At 51.4% G+C, this 19,258-nt stretch overlaps 1 protein-coding gene across 1 annotated transcript in view; it reads left to right on the forward strand.

Annotated features, from left to right (window-relative positions):
* Positions 1–417: 417 nt before the first annotated feature.
* The window catches only part of ARMC7 (armadillo repeat containing 7), a 32,621-nt gene continuing 13,780 nt past the window's right edge, over positions 418–19,258 (forward strand). The window contains exons 1-3 of the mRNA XM_075347486.1: positions 418–497; positions 3,501–3,563; positions 13,742–13,930. Coding sequence (XP_075203601.1) covers positions 13,846–13,930 — 85 coding nt within the window. The 5' untranslated portion in view covers positions 418–497; positions 3,501–3,563; positions 13,742–13,845. The remainder of the gene's footprint in view (positions 498–3,500; positions 3,564–13,741; positions 13,931–19,258) is intronic.

The following is a 19,258-nucleotide window of genomic DNA, read 5'->3' on the forward strand; positions in this document are numbered from 1 at the left end:
GCAGTAATCCTGGGTCAGGGTCCCGCGCCGTCCAATCAGGATCCAATATCATCTGATCGGTTTGCTGGAAGGCAAAGCGATCAGATGATGTGTCAGGATCAAGTGCCTGAATCACATCATACATCAGCTGATTGTATAAAAGCTGTTTATACAATCAGCAGATGCATCAGTAGAAAAAAAAAAAAAAAATACATACTCACTTATGTGCTGATTACCGGCAGCTCCTGGAGCGATCGATTGGACAGGAGTCTGATCCTATACGATCGCTGCAAGAGCTGCCGGTGATCAGCTGATGAAGTCCCCTGACAGCAGGATCAGCTGATAGCCGGCCGAAAAAGCCGGCGAGACTACGATCAGCTGATGCGTCAGGTGACTGCATCAGGTGATCCACAGCCAGGTCCTGCAAGCAAGGTCCTGCCCCGGGGAGACTGCACACAGCCGGAGCGGCGGGACCGGGAGGAGCTGGGAGCGGGCATGGCACCGGACCCTGCGGACAGGTGAGTATATGACATTTTTTTTTTTCTACTGTTCACTTTGTTTTTCGCCGCTGCCTCCACCTCCCGCCCAGACATGGCGCCGCACGGAGCTGACATGCACAGGACGGGAGGTGAAGGCAGCGGTGACGGTACCGGGAGGATTCCTGCTTCTGTGTTTACCAACAGAAGGAATCCTCTTCCTGTACACGTCACTGTAGTGCCCACCCCTTGCGTGTATAGCTGCGTTTTTAGTCATAGAAACGCGGCTATATGCGTTATTCATTGCGTTTTTAACATCTCATTGAATTCAATGAGTGAAAAACGCAGTGGAAAACGCAGAAATAATTGACATGCTGCGTTTTTGTGGTCACCACAAAAACGCAGCTAAAAAAAAACGCTGTGTGAGGACAGCACTTCTGAAAACCCATTGACATTGCTGGGGAAGCAATGTCACTGCGTTTTCAGCACAAAAACGCGGTAAAAAACGCCGCTAAAAACGCGGCAAAAACGCCTAGTGCGCACATAGCCTAAGACTGGCCTTGCCATGTGGGCGGGGCCTGACCAACGTGTCTTGTAAGCCTTGTCTTGAAAGCTAGGTGCTCAGGTCCCCCTTGTGCCGTGTCCTGTGATCAATACTATTGCCTGACATTCCTACCCGGCACCTGTGCCGGATTCCTGCGCTGTCTCCAGGAACTCTGAAGCCCCAGTGACTGTTCTACCCGTCCCCTGTGGGACGCAGTCCCTGCCACGCTAGTGCTCCGGCTAATGTGCACCCAGGCCTCCGGTGGGGTGCACGGCCCAGTGGATCCACCACCCGGACCTAACAATACGGAACGGAAATGGATGCCACACGGATGCACCCGTGAAAAAAAGACCGTTTTTTGCGGACCGCAAAAACGGATCGATTGTGTGAATGTAGCCCAGCAGGCAGAAATAAGTGAATAGTGCCACCCAGCGTCAGAAAATCTCCGGGGTTTTAGGGCTAGCTGAGACCCTGGAGATAATGATTCAGGTCGGTTTTTCCGGTCCCCGCTCACGTGATTACCAGTATACACCGTATACCAGTGATCATGTTACAGTAAATGACAGCGCCGGTAAAAAATTATTTATCTCCCATCTGGCATGAACAAACATGTCAGATGGGAGATAAATCTCCTCCCAAGTCCCCTCCGGTCCCCCGATGACGCCAAAGTACCCCCCCCCCCCCGACCCCCTCCCGAAAATCCAAGATGGCCACGCGCACTGCAGCGCGCCGGCCGCATTCACCCTACTCCTCTGATTTCTGTCGCATGTGCCATGACACATGCGACAGAAAACTCCTCCCCAGGCCCTGCCAGGTCACCCCCTATAATCCCACCGGTGTTCCCCGGTGTCCCACGGTACCTGTGCAGCATTGATCCCCCTCGGCCCCCTCCTTCACAATAAACGCTGCCGCATGCACAGAACGGCTGTCAGCTCAGCTTCCTGTGTTCAGACACAGAGAGTGGTGGTAACCATGCATGTGTAAGCTACTGCAATGCCCTGCTCATGAGGTAAGGAACATAGTTGATCAGGAGAGCTATATTACATTTACAAATGGAGGGATTTGCTATTTCTGTTGCCCTGCTGAACGACTACCAAACATGAGAGTTCGTTATACGCCACAAGAAAACATGTCTAAATAGCGAGCTCTGTTGTTTAGTATTCATTCAGCTGGATAACTGGACTTAAAGGGGTATTCCATCTCCAAGATCCTATCCCCAATATATAGTAGGTGGAATAGCAATAATATCAGCAAATACCAATATTTGGAAATGTAGAATAGTTCTCCTGATTAGGCATGCCCTTACCTCATGAGCAGCGCATTGCAGCTTTGGTAGCAACAGTTACGACATGGACTCTGCTGCTGTGGACCCGGGGAGAGTGGGTGCAGATTCATTGCACCCACACTCCTCACATGGAGGGTCTGCACTCCTAGAAAATGGGGGACACGTTCCCTGAGCGTGTGCCCCCATATTCTAGATGGTCCAGAGTCATCGTGGGACCCCCTTATTTTTTTTCCTTTACAATAAATTGGTGAAAGAGGGAATGTTTTGGGGAGTGTTTTTTCAAATACTTTTTTTTCTTTCGTCTTTGTTTTGTTAGTGCTGACAGTTTGTGATGTCGGGTATCTGATAGACGCCATGACATCACAAACTGCTGGGCTTGATGTCAGGTGACCTTACAGCTAGTATCAACCCCATTTATTACCCCGTTTGCCACCGCAACAGGGCACGGGATGAGCTGGGGTGAAGCCCCAGGATTGGTGCATCTAGTGGATGCGCCAATTCTGGGGTGCCTGCGGCCTGCTATTTTAAGGCTGTGAAGGACCAATAACTATGGACCTTCCCACCCTGAGAATACCAGACCACAGCTGTCCGCTTTACCTTGGCTGGTGATCCAATTTGGGGGGGACCCTACTTTTTTTTGTAATTATTAAGATTTATAAAATAATTATAAAAAAAGAGCCTGGGGTGACCATTGCATCCCCAACCACGGTAAAGCTGCCAGCTGTGGTTTTCAGGCTACAGCCGTCTGCTTTACCCTAGCTGGCTATCAAAAATGGGGGGACCCAACGTCTTTTTTTTTTTTTTTTTAACTATTTTTTAAATAAAAAAAATTAATGGGCTTCCCTGTATTTTGATTGCCAGTCAAGGTAACGCCAGGCAGATGGGGGTGGCAACCCGTAGCTGTCTGCTTTATCTGCACTGAGAATCAAAAATACCGCGGAGCGCTACGTCTTTTTTTTTGTTTTTTTAAAGAATTATTTTTACAGCCCTGTGATGTCAGGCAATCAAAATACAGGGAAGCCCATTTTGTTTTTAGTTATTTAAATAAATAATTAAAAAAAATATATATGGGCTCCCGCTGCATTTTTTGTATTGCTAGCTAGGGGTAATTCGAGCAGCTACTGGCTGCTAACCCCCACTGCTTGGTGTTACCTTCCCTGGCAATGGAAAATCCTGGGAAGCATTTTTTAATATTTTTTTTATTTTTATTCCGGAGGACGCAGCGATTACCGATGGAAAAGCTGCGGGAGACAGAGTGCAGGACGCATCCCGGGGACAGGTAAGTGTTATGGCAATGTTTATTAACTGTATGTGTACATTTATAATGCGTTTTATTGTGTTTGTGATTGCCTCCCATTGTTTCCTATGTGGTTCGAGTGGTTCGCCGAACCGAACTCGAACCAGACCTCCGTTCGGCGAACCGAACTCGAGCCGAACCGCGACCGGTTCGCTCATCTCTAATCATTACTATGATCCTTGATCCTTCTCTGCCCATAGAATACCATATTATCGGTAGCACATAATCTCTTTACATGGTTACATGGGGCGATGTGCAGCTAATGATGATTTTTAAAGCGAATCAGTCACGCCCCGAAATTTAAACTAAACTAGAAAAACAAATATATAGGGGCTAGGCCCCTATAGAGATCATGTAAGCAGTAAACATTTTATTGTTGTAATTAGTTTCAAAACTATATATATTCCATATGCAAATGAACGGGCTTTGGTGCACCGTTGGTGTGGCCAAGAGCTGGTGTACTATTACGCCTCTCAGAGTCACGGAACTGTTCAGTATGTAAACTGACAGCACACGCTTGGCAAGGGCAAGCGCTGCTCGAACACTAACTGTTGCACTGCACATAAACATGGTCTATGAAGGAGACAGAGTAGCACACACAGTAGAGGGGGGGGGCACCCTTTCATCAACATCAATACATTCTGACAGCAGCCTCCGCTCACTACACTGAATATACCCAGAAGTGTAGGAAACGTCTTTAGAGAGGATATGTATTCCTACTGTATTCAGAGCTTCACAGAATAGGTCAATAATATACATTAGCCTATTTTGCGCATGCCATGAAGACAAGAGGAGCACAAAACTGATCTCTTCCTTTTTCCTCCTTTAAAGGGAACCTGTCACCACTTTTTTGGCTTATAAGCTGCGGCCACCACCACCGGGCTCTTACATACAGCATTCTAACATGCTGTATATAAGAGCACAGGCCAGGGGTATAACCTAAAAAACACTTTATAATACTTATCTAACGGTCCCACTGTCTGCCTTACGGGCATCTCCGTTGTCCGGTGCCGGCGCCTCCTCTTTCGGCCATCTTCATCCTTTTTCTGACACCTGTGTGGATGACGCGGCTACGTCATTCACTCGCCGGTCCTGCGCAGGCGCAAGACAATACTTTGATCTGCCCTGCTCAGGTCAAATCAAAGTGCATGCTCAGGACCTGAATGCCAGCGAGTGTGTATGACGTCGGACCCGTATTCTAACATGCTGTATATAAGAGCTCACTGGTGGTGGCTGCAGCTTATAGGCTAAAAAGTGGTGACAGGTTTAATGCTGCTCATTACATATCTTGCACTGTCAGTCAGTGATCTGTTCCAGTCTGCAAATCGAAGGGAAGGCAGAATGTAAGCCCGCAAGGGCAGGGCCCTCTTCCCTCTGTACTAGTCTGTCTATTGAAACTTGTATATTTATTCTGTATGTAACCCCCTCTCATGTACAGCACCATGGAATCAATGGTGCTCTATCAATAAATAATAATGATACAGCAAGCTTTTGACTACACCAATGGTGCACCAAAGCTCTCTCATTTGCATATGGAGTTTTCAAACTAATTAGAACAATGAAATGTGTACTGCTAATATTATTTTGTTAGTTCGTCAGGTGATTGCCAGTATGCTTAAACATCCTGATTAATTGAAAACAAATGGTCCCTTATTATTGGCTTGTCTAAATGGCCCACTGTCCACTAAAATTTTAGTTTTAAATTTGGCTAAATCGCATTAGAAGCCTATAAGGATTTGATAAAACACATCAGAGGTTCTTTACACTGTATAAAAAATGCAGTACAAATGTACAGTAGTTAAGAGTTTCAACCAGGTTCTCTTAAAATCGCTTCTACTGTAACTATGATGTTAGTAACTTATGCCTACTAATGACATTTTCCAAGGCAAACCACTGCATGCCTAAAGGGTGCTTTACACACTGCGACATTGCTAGCGATCTTGTTAGCGATGTGACCCGCCAGATCGCATCTGCAATCTGGCGTGTCATGTCGCTAATGAGATCGCTAGCAATGTCGCAGCGTGTAAAGCACCCTTAAGTGTGAACTGGATCTTTAACATACTTTTGTCTTAGGCTAGGTTCACACTTCCGTTAAATTGTATCAGTCACAATCCGCTGCTCTGGTAAACAACGGAATCCGTTTAGCGGAATTCCGTTGTTCCTATAGACTTGTATGAGCGGCGGATTGTGACTGATGATGCTGCGTTGCACCCTCCGCCCGACTGATCAGTCGTGGAACGACTGACCGCTGGGCGGGAGGAACGCAGCATGTAACGTTTTTTGAGCAGTGCAATCCGTCGGATTTCGCTGCGCATGCTCTCTAGCTCCCTGCACATGTCACCAGCTTTGCTTGGTTACCCGATATTTACCCTGGTTACGGTGCAAGGAGCCAGCGCTAAGCGGTGTACGCCCGTAACCAAGGTAAATATTGGGTAACCAAGGTAAACATCGGGTGCTTTGCTTTACCCGATATTTAGTCTGGTTACGTGTGCAGGGTGGCCGACACTTCCCCGCTCGGCCCCGCCCCCTCCCGCACTCCGCACATGTACACACACTCACATCACTCACTCACACACTCACCTGTCCCCAGCCATGCAAACCGCAGCACTGCCACTGACATCCTCAGCGCCTGGCTCCGCCCCCCGCTCGGCTCCGCCCCCTCCCGCACTCTGCATGTGTACACACACACACACACACACACTCACAACACTCACTCACACTCTCACCTGTCCCCAGCCATGCAGACCGCAGCACTGCCACTGACATCCTCAGCACCTGGCTCCGCCCCCCCCGCTCGGCTCCGCCCCCTCCCGCACACAACGGAGTCCGACAATGAAATTCTTTTCTTTGTCATCCGTTGTCACCCGTTGTACAACGCATCAGTCACATGCGTCAAGCGACGCATGTGACTGATACAAAACAACGGAAATGTGAACTTAGCCTTACTATAACATTGCCACCATGATAAAACATACACAATACAGTTATCAGATTTTGTATGTGCCCATGTGGCTTTTCTGCGTTTTGATTTTTTTTTTTATGCGTTTATCCTTGCTTATTTTAATCTATAAAAGCAAGGAAAAATCATCCCAGCAAAGTCTGAGAATCGTGACTTGCTGTGCACACACTGCTTCTTTTTTCCTTGCAGATTTTGTTGCTGAAAAAGTAGCATCCTGTCATTTGTTTCTGCAATTTTTTTTTTGTTTTGTTTGGGGGGCTTTTTTTGGGGGTGGGGGGGTTTGTTTTTTTTTTTTCTGCGTTTCTATAATTCCCTGCAGTGCTTTATCGCTTCACGGGATTATAGTGCAGCACTTCGTTCCACACACCGTGCATACAGCATGGTGTGTGAGGCTCTCTGTAGCTTTGTAACCTGGGGTCGTCATTGTGATGACCCAGGGTTACTATGGCAGCGATCGGGTCCTTGTGACTGCATTACAGAGACCCGATCCACTAGAGAGACATAAGCAATTCTTCTACCTGCCTTCTGAATGCTGCGATCACAGCATTCAGGGGGTTAAACTGCCGGGATCCAGGCAGAGAGATCCAGGTCCCGGCTGTAACATCAGCAGGAGACCCAAGTACAGCACCTGAACCCACGCAACAGCCTTTACTTAAAATAAAAAAAAAAGCACAAACAGAAGCAGGAGAAAACGTGCAAACGCAATAAAAAAAGTGTTTTGGTTTTTTTAGCTGCTTTTTCCTGCCACAAGCACACAAAAAAACAATGTGGGCAAATGCCCCACATAGCTTAAAAATAATGTGACTCCCTGGCAAAACCAGGTAGTCACAGTTAGGCCCCTGCATAACACCGTTCCCTCATTAGGAAACACACAGCCAACCAAAAAACCCTAGTCACCCCCCCTTGGGGAAAGATAGACACACCAGTGGGCGTGACCAGGCGGTTGGAACACGCCCATCCAGGGGTCTAGACAGCCCAGGGCGGGAAAACAGGCAGTCAAGTTCAGATTAGTCTGAAGTTCAGTTTGGAGAGGAGTGTGGGCTGGAGCTAGGGGTAGCTCCAGCAGTGAAGTCCATGTTGAACGGTACCAGGGTAGGAGCCCTGGTGCCACTAGCTAGGAGGCAGACGGTGGTCTCAGTCAGCAGGAGATGGGAAGATGGCTCGGCAGAACCGAGGTGGACTGGGCCAGGGTTGTAGCCCGCCGGTACCGACACGGGGAACCGACTTAGAAACCGTAGCACAGAGGGGGGGTACTCAGACCCTGAAGCCAGGACCAGAACCAACTGGAGCTGGTTAATTAACCGATTGAGGCTAGAACTAAAGGTCCTGTCTCACCCAAAGTCCCTCATAGAAGACAACAGCCCACCGATTAGGGATAAGAGGTCACCGCCAGGGCCCATAGATCCCACGGGTCAGCGTCTGTGGGCACAGCTCCTTAGGCCACATCCACCTGGGAGCGGACTCCTACGTTTCAAACTGGGAAGTAATTTCTACTTAAAACCAGTGCAGGAAAAAGATAGAGACCACCAGCCGGGTGGGGGGCCAGAACGCAACCGGCCGCGGCACCAGCCACCATCACCTTGGTTTACCAGAGACTTGTGTGTTTTACTAACTGTGAGTACACCAGCACCCTCTGCGGTCGCCATCCCCTGCACGCGCCAACCAGGTCCCGGGCTACCATCCCTGCCCACGGAGGGGTTAATAACTTGCTGCACAACATCTCCCCCGGGTGCCCCGTAACAGCAGCGGTGGTGTCCCACCTCACCACACACCGTGGGTGGCCACGAACTTAATCCGGCCCAGCACGTACATATACGTCTCCCCATTTATTCGGCGTGTCCGCGAGACCCCTGGATCCGGAGACCATCGAGCCACCACCCCTGAAGGCCCGGATCCGAGCAGCAGCGCCGGCTGCTGGCACGGGGGCAGCACAATAACACTACAAAACAACTGAGTGCCGTTTTCCTTATGGTTTAAGCTAATCATCAGAGTGGCATGTAGGTAGGGGTTAATATGTTTTGCCTAGCATATAAGGCTTTTGTGCATGCTGGAATTGAGTAGCAGAAACCAGTTTCCTTAGGTAACGATGATGTAACAATGACACAGGGGATCTTCGGCTAGGTCCCCAATGACACAATCAAGGGTGAAGTTTTAAAACAGGCTTTGCTATTAGACTAAGCTTATTGTACACTCTTCAACCACTCCCTTGTTCTCAGGTGACAGAATTCATAGGACAAACTTATCACTGAAAGTAAACATTATGCCAGAGAGCGAAATCCATTAAAGGGAAATTCGGCATTCTGTATAATGGACCTTAGGTCACAGTTAGCATTCTAGCTTAAGGACTATTGAACGTGAATAGTGTTCAGCGGACCCAAATCCGCAAAATCCGGATCCGTACGGTTTGAGCGCCCGATCCGAGTCCGACCAGTACCCGGGATTCGGGGTGCACGATCAGGATCCGTTTTTTTTTTTTTTCCTCTCCTCTCACTCCTCTCTCTCCTCCCCATTGATTTACATGGCCGCGGATTACGGATCCGGACTTCGGCGACAACCCGATCCGGATCCGCTCAACTCTAAACGTGAAGACTATTATTTTTGTTATTCACATCATTTGCTGCATACCTACAAAAAAAAAAAAAAAAAAATCAGAGACTCCCAAGAAGGTATCTGGTCATCCACCAAGAAGACCCTGACCAATGTGAGGATCAGTATATTAAGCAAATCAATAAAACAATACAAACACCTACTCGGAGTGTCATAAATGGAGTTTGTTATAGGCCGAGGCCACACGGGGACTACTGCGATCCTCGCATGATATTCTGCTCACGCGGGCAGCACAGTGTCACAGAACTCTATGATTGCACATTTATATACCGATCAGACATTTCACTCATTCCCAAGCTTTACGTATCATGGCGCAATATCATACAATCGGACCACAGCTGCGGGGGGGTGGCCGGCGATGAGGAGGGCAGAGCCAGCGCTGCAGAGGAGAGGGAGGGATTTATCTCCCTCTTTCCTCCGTTGTCATACAGTCCAATAACGCTGACACCGACAACTGTAGTACACCAAAGTTCTGGACACTGCTGCAGCTGAGGGGGAGCACACCTGGGTCCCATTGCCGTCGCCTGTTGATCTGTGACCTTTCCCATGGCACCTTGTTTCTCTCTGGTTGGTCCCTGTAGTCTGAAACTAGTCGGGTACCGCTCCCCAGTATGGCTAACTGGGGGAGCTTGCTCTCAGGGTTCACACTTGGGATTTTCTGGACCGTAAGTGTGGAAAGGGGAAACTTTCCCCCTACATAGTCACTGGTGTGCATACCTTCTCTCTATATAGTGTAGATTTTTTAAGTTTTTGCACCCAGTTCAGACACAGAATGGTGTTCCAGACGTTATTTCTTGATCGTATGTGTGGAAAATCCTATCCCCCTCGTTGCGCTAGTACCCCGATTTTTGGAGTGGGTAGAGAGCGGATCTTAAAGGCTCCATTCTCGTCGGGTAAATAGTCAGGTTGCCTGAAGCTACTCCCTGACCTAGGGTCCACGTACCCCGTCGTGCCCTGGTCCCAGCCCAGTGATGGTACAAGGCCGCCGGCTGTCCTCCACGACAACGCCGTGCCCCTTGTCACGATCCCTTGCGACTGGGGGTCCAGCTCCTACCAGGTCCAGACTAACGTCTGCTACCTAGTACTTCAAGGAGCCCAGCTCCTGACCTCCTCTCTCTTTCACCTCCAACTTCAACTGACTCCCTCCTGACACTCCTGACCTCCCCTTAACCAACCCCCAAAGTGGGTGACCCTATTCCACTCAGGCCATCCACTGGTGGGTGTGGTGCAGAGTGTTCCTAGGATGTCGATTAGCTGGTCTTTGGCAACACTATTTGGTTAGGGACCTGTAACAAATGAGGAGGTGGATATTGCACAGAAGGGCAGATTGCACAATATCCTGTGACGACCTGATAGGACAGGGCGTCATAGAAATATTTTTAATGCATATTCAATAAATGGAGATTTTTTTTTAACCCTATTTCGGACTTGTATGCTGGATTTTCCTCCTTGGTATCTGCGTTAATAGTTTGTCCAACTTGAACTTTCTCTGTGCACGGTCCCATGAATGTGGTCTCCTTCAGGATTGGATGAGCTGGTTCTACCTATTTTCTTTCTGCTGCCATACGTGGGTGTTCTCGTGATGAGCAATGGTCAGCATAGGCAACCCCATATACAGCAAACTGCAATACACTGTGTATTCTCACAACTTTTTGTACTCCAAGCACATCAATATAAGATTCATAGGGGTCCAACACACCCACTAGTCAACTGTTATTAAAGGGGTTATCCGGCTTATTTTGACTTTTTTTTTTATTATTTCCCTATTGGGCTACATTGGGGCAGGTAAGTAGATAGTGAGCACTTACCTGCCCTGCTGTCAGCCCCTCTCCCCCGGCTCAGAGTGGTCATGTGACCGCTCCTGCCGCGATTTTGCTGCTTCCGGTCATTTCATGTCAACATGGGCAGGGCCATGTTGACATGCAAATCTGGAACAGCATGTTGCCGCCCTGCTGGGCGGGTACAGTATGTGGAGTCCCCGCCCTCCTTCCCTGCACCCTCCCACATATTCCTCGCACCCTGTACTCTGCCCACAACCTCCCCCTGCACTGCTGTGGGGTCCGTCACCTGGGGGAGGGGCCTGCCTGCAGCTGCCATGGTGTCAGCTCTTGCATTGGGCCCCCTGCTCAGGATTGCACATTCAAATATACCGGCATCACAGATGCCGATATATTTAAAAGTGCTGATGAGAGGGAGCGCTGCTTCTCATCACTGCCCCGCTGTCTGTGCTCTCTTCAGCACAGCGGCGACATCACTACTGTGCTGATATGTCTAGAGCACAGACAGCGCGCGGACATGCAGGAGTGGAGGGGACTGAGGAGGGGTGAGACTCATACCTCCCAACTTTTAAAGAAGGAAAAGAGAGAAATTTGGCAGTGAAGGAGAGAGGTCGAGTTCAAGGGCAGACCTGTGACCAGGCCTGCCAACAGACTACTCCGGTGGCTGGGTTGGAGCCTAGTCACCTTTGGCAAGGAGGCAGACGGTGGTGGCCATCTGCAGGAGCTGGGATTACAGCCGGTGGAACCGTAGGGACCGGGGTCGGGCGGTGGCCTGCCGGTACCGAACCGGGGAACCTATTGGAAACCAGAGCACCAGGAGGGGTACTCAGACCCAGTACAAAGCCCTGAACCGAGAGGGCTGAGTCAAATCAACTGATTGAGGACTGGACTTTAGGACCTATCCCACACAAGACCTGTTAGAAGACAACAGCCCAACCATACAGGGTAAAGCCACCGCCAAGGCATAGAGACCCAAAGGGCCAGCGTCTGTGGGCAAACTGGCTCCTACGGCATATACCAGTCGGGGAGGGGACTACTGTTGCTTAGGCATAGGAGTCAAACATTCATACAAAGAGGTGCAGGAGAAAGGCGGAAACCACCAACCTATTCTGGGAGAAGCTGCAGCCGGCTGCGGGCCCCGTTCATCACCCCGTTTGGTTTACCAGATACTCCAGTGTATTGTGTCATAGTGAGTACACTAGTGCCTTCGGGCCACGCACCGCGCCGCACCGTATCAGCACGCAGCCGCTCCCACGCCTCAGCACCTCCCCCGGCACCATCACTCCCCTACCCACGGAGGGGTCAACACCAAGCTGCGCAACACCGTCCCCGGGAGGCCTAGTTAACGGCAGCGGTGGTGTCCATCTATTCACCACAACCCGTGGGTGGCGTCACGAACTTACATCCCAAACCAAACCACCGCGGCCCCGGCCGTGGAACTTCCCCGTCAAGTCCCCGCGTGTAGCGCCAACTCCCTTGCAGAGCGACGTGACCCCCGGGTCCATGAGAGGTTCGAGCCACCACCTACCGTACGAGCACGGATCCAAGCAGCTCGGCGGTCGCAGCCGAGCCCGTGGGGCGGTACACTAGCAATTGCTAGTGATGTCGTAGCGTGTAAAGTGGCCTTAAGTCCCGAAAAGTAGACAACCACCCACAGAGGGATAGGACCACCACCATGGCCTGTATATCCCACGGGTCAGCGTCAGACGGGCACGGCTCCCAACCAGAGGACCGGGAGCGGACTCCTGCGTTACACCCCAGGAAGTCTATTACAAAACAGAACAGTGCAGAGGAGAAAGACTTTGGACTACCAGCCCGGGTGTGGGACCCAATACACCCGTCTGCGGCAGCCGGCCACCATCACCTTGGTTTACCACAGGACTTGTGTGTATTATTCGACCATGAGTAACATCCCCGGCCTGGCCGGGTGTGCTGGCCCCTGCAATCACCATCCTCAGCACAGAGACACTGGGCCCTGGGGCATCCATCCCTACCCACGGAGGGGTTAACATCCAGCTGCCATCACATCTCCCCCAGGCTCCCTATAACAGCAGCGGTGGTGCTACATCTCACCACACACCGTGGGTGGCGTCACAGACAGTTTACTACCATCGCCGTACACATACGTCCCATACGTCCCCCAGGTCCGCAGAACCCCTCGAGCCGTACTGTAGATCCGGATCCGAGCAGCGGAGGCTGCTGGCACGGGCGCGGCACATATCTATCCCTCTATCTATCTATCCCTCTATGTATCCCTCTATCCATGTATCCCTCTATCCATGTATCCCTCTATCCATGTATCCCTCTATCTATCTATGTATCCCTCTATCCATGTATCCCTCTATCCCGGCACCAATCTGACAGTGCAAGGAAGTTCCAAGAGTAGCACAACAGAGGGTGGGTGACTACTATAGGGACAGTGTGTAGCCAAGATTAATGGGGCAAACCCTGGATCATTGCACAGATAAGATTGAATCCACAAGGGGGTTTGTGACAAAGAACCAAGTAGAGCATACTTTGTTAGGAAAGACAAGAGGTGGATATTTATCTGCAATAATCCTGTACAAAGCCCACTATGCATGCAGCAAGTGGTCTAGAGCAGTAAGGCAATGATGTAGCGAGGCACAGCGGCCTCTAGGTGTCACCCTACGTGTATACTACCTATGCGTACTATACGGTGTTACAGCGCCATCTAGCGGCCATATTGGGTACTCATTTTGCAGCGCTTCTGAAGTGCTCAGAGACACAAAAATGATGGTAATTAGACCGCTTCACGTTCGATATGTTTAAACCTGTTGTATCTTCCCCCTTCTTAGGTCTTTTGATAATCTGTCCGTTACTTCCGCTGTCAGTGTGGCATCACTTCCGCTCAGGTCACTGCTTAGTTCCCCGTCCCGGTGCTCGGCTGCTGCGGGGAAGGATGAGCGGCAGGCAGTGCGCAGGCGCAGATCGCTTCCAGTACCTGCAGACTCTGGTGACGGAGTTCCAGGACACGGATAGCACAGGTGATGTCCATAGTGTTACTGTGCAGCACACGGGGCCGTGCACACCAGCAGAAAAGTCGCAGGGAGTAAGGCCTTGCTCACAAGGCTCCTTTCCATTAGGCAGCACATGACAAAGTAGCAGGTGACATCCATAGGCCATACCTCCCAACTTTTAAAGAAGGAAAAGAGGGACAAAGTTTGCGGCGCGCTTAGCGCGCCGCGGCAAATTTTTAGGCCACGCCCCCTAACCACACCCATTTCACAGTCACGCCCATATCCACTCCCCATCCACACCCATTCAGCACAAACACGCAGGCAGCCGGCGGGCCTCCAGCACGGACACGCAGGCAGCCGGCGGGCCTCCAGCATGGACACGCAGGCAGCCGGCGGGCCTCCAGCACGGACACGCAGGCAGCCGGCGGGCCTCCAGCACGGACACGCAGGCAGCCGGCGGGCCTCCAGCACGGACACGCAGGCAGCCGGCGGGCCTCCAGCACGGACACGCAGGCAGCCGGCGGGCCTCCAGCACGGACACGCAGGCAGCCGGCGGGCCTCCAGCACGGACACGCAGGCAGCCACAGTGAGGCGGCCGGTCGCCTTCACAGACAGGCGGCCGGCCGCCTTCACAGACAGGCGGCGGGCCGCCCGCACAGAGAGGCGGCCAGCCGCCCGCAGAGAGAGGCGGCCGGCCGCCCGCAGAATGAGGCGGCGGGCCGCCCGCACAGACAGGCGGCGGGGGGCGCCCGCACAGACAGGCGGCAGGGGGGCGCCCGCACAGACAGGTGGCGGGCCGACCGCACAGACAGGCGGCCGGCCGACCGCACAGACAGGCGGCCGGCCGGGGGTGAGGGGGGAGGGAGGGAAATCAGCGCTGGGGAGATTAGTTTACTGTACCAGCAGCAGCACAGGCAGCGCTCCTCTCTATGCCACGTCTACTAGGATGGTAGGAGGGAAAAGCAGGGAGGCGGAGAGAGAGTGGGTGGGCGGAGCCCGGGAGCCGGCCGTCCCGCCCGTGGCAACGGGACAAACAACGTAAAGTGTGAAAGTCCCGCTGTATCCGGGACGGTTGGGAGGTATGCAGCATGTTAGAATGTGTACATAAGATCCTGCTGGTGGTGGCCGCAGCTTATAGGCCCCAAATCTGGTGACAGGTTCCCTTTAAAGTGAACCTGTCAGGTGCAATATGCACTCAGAGCCAGGAGCAGTTCTGGGTACATATTGCTAATCCCTGCCTAACCGTCCCTGTATACACTAGCATAGATAAAGAGATCAAGAACAAATATTTTTAAAGATCTTATATCTTATGCTAATGAGCGCGGGGACTAGTCACAAGGGCGTTACTTCACTTGGCTAGTCGGCTCGCATAGCATGTTAGCATGTTATTACGCCCCTGTGTGAGTACTAACACGCTATGTGAGCCGACTAGCCAAGTGAAGTAACGCCCTTGGGACTAGTCCCCGCGCTAATTAGCATAAGATATAAGCTCTTTAAAAATACTTTTTCTATAGATGCCTTTATCTATGCTAGTGTATACAGGGACAGTTAGGGAGGGATTAGCAATATACACCCAGAACTGCTCCTGGCTCTGAGTGCAGATTGCACCTGATAGGTTCCCTTTAAAGGGAAACTGTCACCAGAAATTTAGCAAAAAAAATAAAAGATTCCCCTCTGCAGCTCCTGGGATGAATTCTGGAAAGGTTCCTGTTGCTATTGAGACTTAAAATAATACTTTATGAAGTCTTACCTTTTTGTATGCAAATCTGTTTTTATGGTCACGGGGGCGGGCTGCCTGGCGTCCGTTATTCCCCCTCCTGCCGTTGTACGCCGTCCCCCATTGCTCATTTCCATACATGAGGACGCCTTCCTCATGTAACTGTCCTCCTGAAGTTTTGTGCATGCCCAGTGCCACTCTCGCGGGAGTGAGCACTGTGCAAAGTGTGAACGCTTTTGAGGTGATTGCGCAGGCGCGAGATTATGGGCGGCGCTGTGATTGTCATCAGCAGCGTCATCCAAGTACCCGCCCATAATCTCGTGCCCGCGCTTCTCACTCTGCCTCCACCGTTATGCGCAAGCACTGGCCATATGAACCACGTTACCTATTACCATGGGCGCGAGATTATGGGCGGCGCTGTGATTGTCATCAGCAGCGTCATCCAAGTACCCGCCCATAATCTCGTGCCCGCGCTTCTCACTCTGCCTCCACCGTTATGCGCAAGCACTGGCCATATGAACCACGTTACCTATTACCATGGGCGCGAGATTATGGGCGGCGCTGTGATTGTCATCAGCAGCGTCATCCAAGTACCTGCCCATAATCTCGTGCCCGCGCTTCTCACTCTGCCTCCACCGTTATGCGCAAGCACTGGCCATATGAACCACGTTACCTATTACCATGGGCGCGAGATTATGGGCGGCGCTGTGATTGTCATCAGCAGCGTCATCCAAGTACCCGCCCATAATCTCGTGCCCGCGCTTCTCACTCTGCCTCCACCGTTATGCGCAAGCACTGGCCATATGAACCACGTTACCTATTACCATGGGCGTGAGATTATGGGCGGCGCTGTGATTGTCATCAGCAGCGTCATCCAAGTACCTGCCCATAATCTCGTGCCCGCGCTTCTCACTCTGCCTCCACCGTTATGCGCAAGCACTGGCCATATGAACCACGTTACCTATTACCATGGGCGCGAGATTATGGGCGGCGCTGTGATTGTCATCAGCAGCGTCATCCAAGTACCTGCCCATAATCTCGTGCCCGCGCTTCTCACTCTGCCTCCACCGTTATGCGCAAGCACTGGCCATATGAACCACGTTACCTATTACCATGGGCGCGAGATTATGGGCGGCGCTGTGATTGTCATCAGCAGCGTCATCCAAGTACCCGCCCATAATCTCGTGCCCGCGCTTCTCACTCTGCCTCCACCGTTATGCGCAAGCACTGGCCATATGAACCACGTTACCTATTACCATGGGCGCGAGATTATGGGCGGCGCTGTGATTGTCATCAGCAGCGTCATCCAAGTACCTGCCCATAATCTCGTGCCCGCGCTTCTCACTCTGCCTCCACCGTTATGCGCAAGCACTGGCCATATGAACCACGTTACCTATTACCATGGGCGCGAGATTATGGGCGGCGCTGTGATTGTCATCAGCAAAGTCATCCAAGTACCCGCCCATAATCTCGTGCAAGCAGTAATAGGTAACATGGTTCATATGGCCAGCACTTGCGCTTAACGGTGGAGTCAGAGGGAAAAGTGCGGGCACGAGATTATGGGCGGGTACTTGGTTAACGCTGCTGATGACAATCACAGCGCCGCCCATAATCTCGTGCCTGCGCAATCACCTGAAAAAGCGTTCACATGCGCAAAACTTCGGGAGGACAGTTACATGAGGAAGGTGTCCTTGTGTATGTAAATGAGTAATGGGGGACTGCGTAAAGCGGCAGGAGGGGGAATAACGGACGCCAGACAGCCCGCCCCCGTGACCATAAAAACACATTTGCATACAAAAAGGTAAGACTTCATAAAGTATTTTTGTAGGTCTCAAAGGGGGCACAATAACAACAGGAACCTTTCCAGAATGCAGCCCAGGAGCTGCAGAGGGGAAGCTTTTACTTTTATTGTGAAATTTCTGCTGACATGTTCCCTTTAACTGGTAGGGCAGCCAGGATAAAGCAGAGCTGAAGTTGTTGGGAAGCTAGGACCCAGCAGCTCTGCTCCACAGGCAGGAGACCACTGATCGGTAATAGAAGCCTGCAGATGCCACTCTGCATAGGTTATTGCCACTGCTATCTGCAGGAGAGAGAAGCGCTGATTGCACGGTCTCCTCAGCTTCCTGACTCCCCGCGTGTCTGCAGCAGTGAGAAGCCGCACACGGGGGAATCAGAGAACAGCTGCAGACAAACGCAGGCTCCGGGACTGGGGGGGGGTCGGCTCTGGTGCAGGGGGGGGGGGGCTCTGCTGCAGGGGGGGGGTCGCTCTGCTGCAGGGGGTGATTCATACCTCAGCAGCAGTCACAGGAGTAGGTGCGCGCTCGGCTCTGTAATGAATAGTAGAAGGGAGAAACAGCGAGGCGGGGCTACAGTGGGTGGGTGGAGCCGGGATAAACAGCCTCACGGGCGGGACCCGGGATCAAAGGCTCAGAAGAGGGACTGTCCCGCTGTATCCGGGACGGTTGGGAGGTATGCATAGGCTGACATGTAATATGATAAATATAAACGTTATATAATATCCCTGTATTGTAGGCAGATCAGATTGTGCTTTCAGTAAAGGCTATGCCAACATATAACTCCAGAGTGGCGGGTATGGTGGCATCAGTCGGGGCTATAGCATCACTCACTGTTTTTTGGTGCATCCGCTGAGCGTACACAGGAAACGTGGCCATTGCTGCATGTGCACTTAGCGGGAAACGTGGCACTTACTAATGTAAAATGTCCTTGTCATTCGCCAGTTGTCACTAGTGATGAGCGAATGTGCTCGGCGGGGCTCGTTAGACAATCAGTCTTCGGGGTGCTCGGGTTCTAGCGGAGCTCAGCAGGGTGTCACGGGTGCTCGGGTTCTAGCGGAGCTCAGCAGGGTGTCACGGGTGCTCGGGTTATAGTGGAGCTCAGCAGGGTGTCACGGGTGCTCTGGTTATAGCGGAGCTCAGCAGGGTGTCACGGGTGCTCGGATATTTCGTACATACACAATGACCACAACGCACAGGCTGGCTTCACTGTATGATGTGAGCTGGCACCCCAGGGAGAGCCATGCACAGTGTCCGTCTCCTCACTGGAGGATAAATCAACATTCTCGGATGAAGTGTGACCAAAACTCGCCCTCCCTACCCCTGGAAATGCTGTGTTTATGGCTGGCGGTATGTAGGCAGACACCCAGTTAGTCCAATCTTTGACTTTCCATAATGCTAGTTACTCGCGTCAAGCTCGTCCGAGCATCTGACCAGCTCAAATTGAGGAACAAGCATTTTAGTGCTCGCCCATCACTAATGAAAAAATTGTTTAAAAGAACTGAGAGTCCTCAGTGGTTGATACCTTTTAATGGCTAACTGAAAAGATGGTAATAATTGCAAGCTTTCGAGACTACTCAGGTCTCTTCATCAGGCATGGTATAACCACATCACATCAGACTAACCACATCACCTTGTAGGAGATGGAGGTGCAATAAAAACTGTGGGGTTTTTTGGTTTTTAAATCTGATATCTGACACTATCTTGCCCCCAAAAAGAACTTCATCGTAATATGCGAATGAGGGTACACACTGCACCCTTACTGTGGCTAAGTGCACTGTTACACCCACTTTTTAGATTACTGAAAATCCTGTGTTGATTCACATACGGCAAGACAACACTTTC

Source organism: Anomaloglossus baeobatrachus, chromosome 5, assembly GCF_048569485.1.
Source record: "Anomaloglossus baeobatrachus isolate aAnoBae1 chromosome 5, aAnoBae1.hap1, whole genome shotgun sequence".
Taxonomy (NCBI): Eukaryota; Metazoa; Chordata; class Amphibia; order Anura; family Aromobatidae; genus Anomaloglossus; species Anomaloglossus baeobatrachus.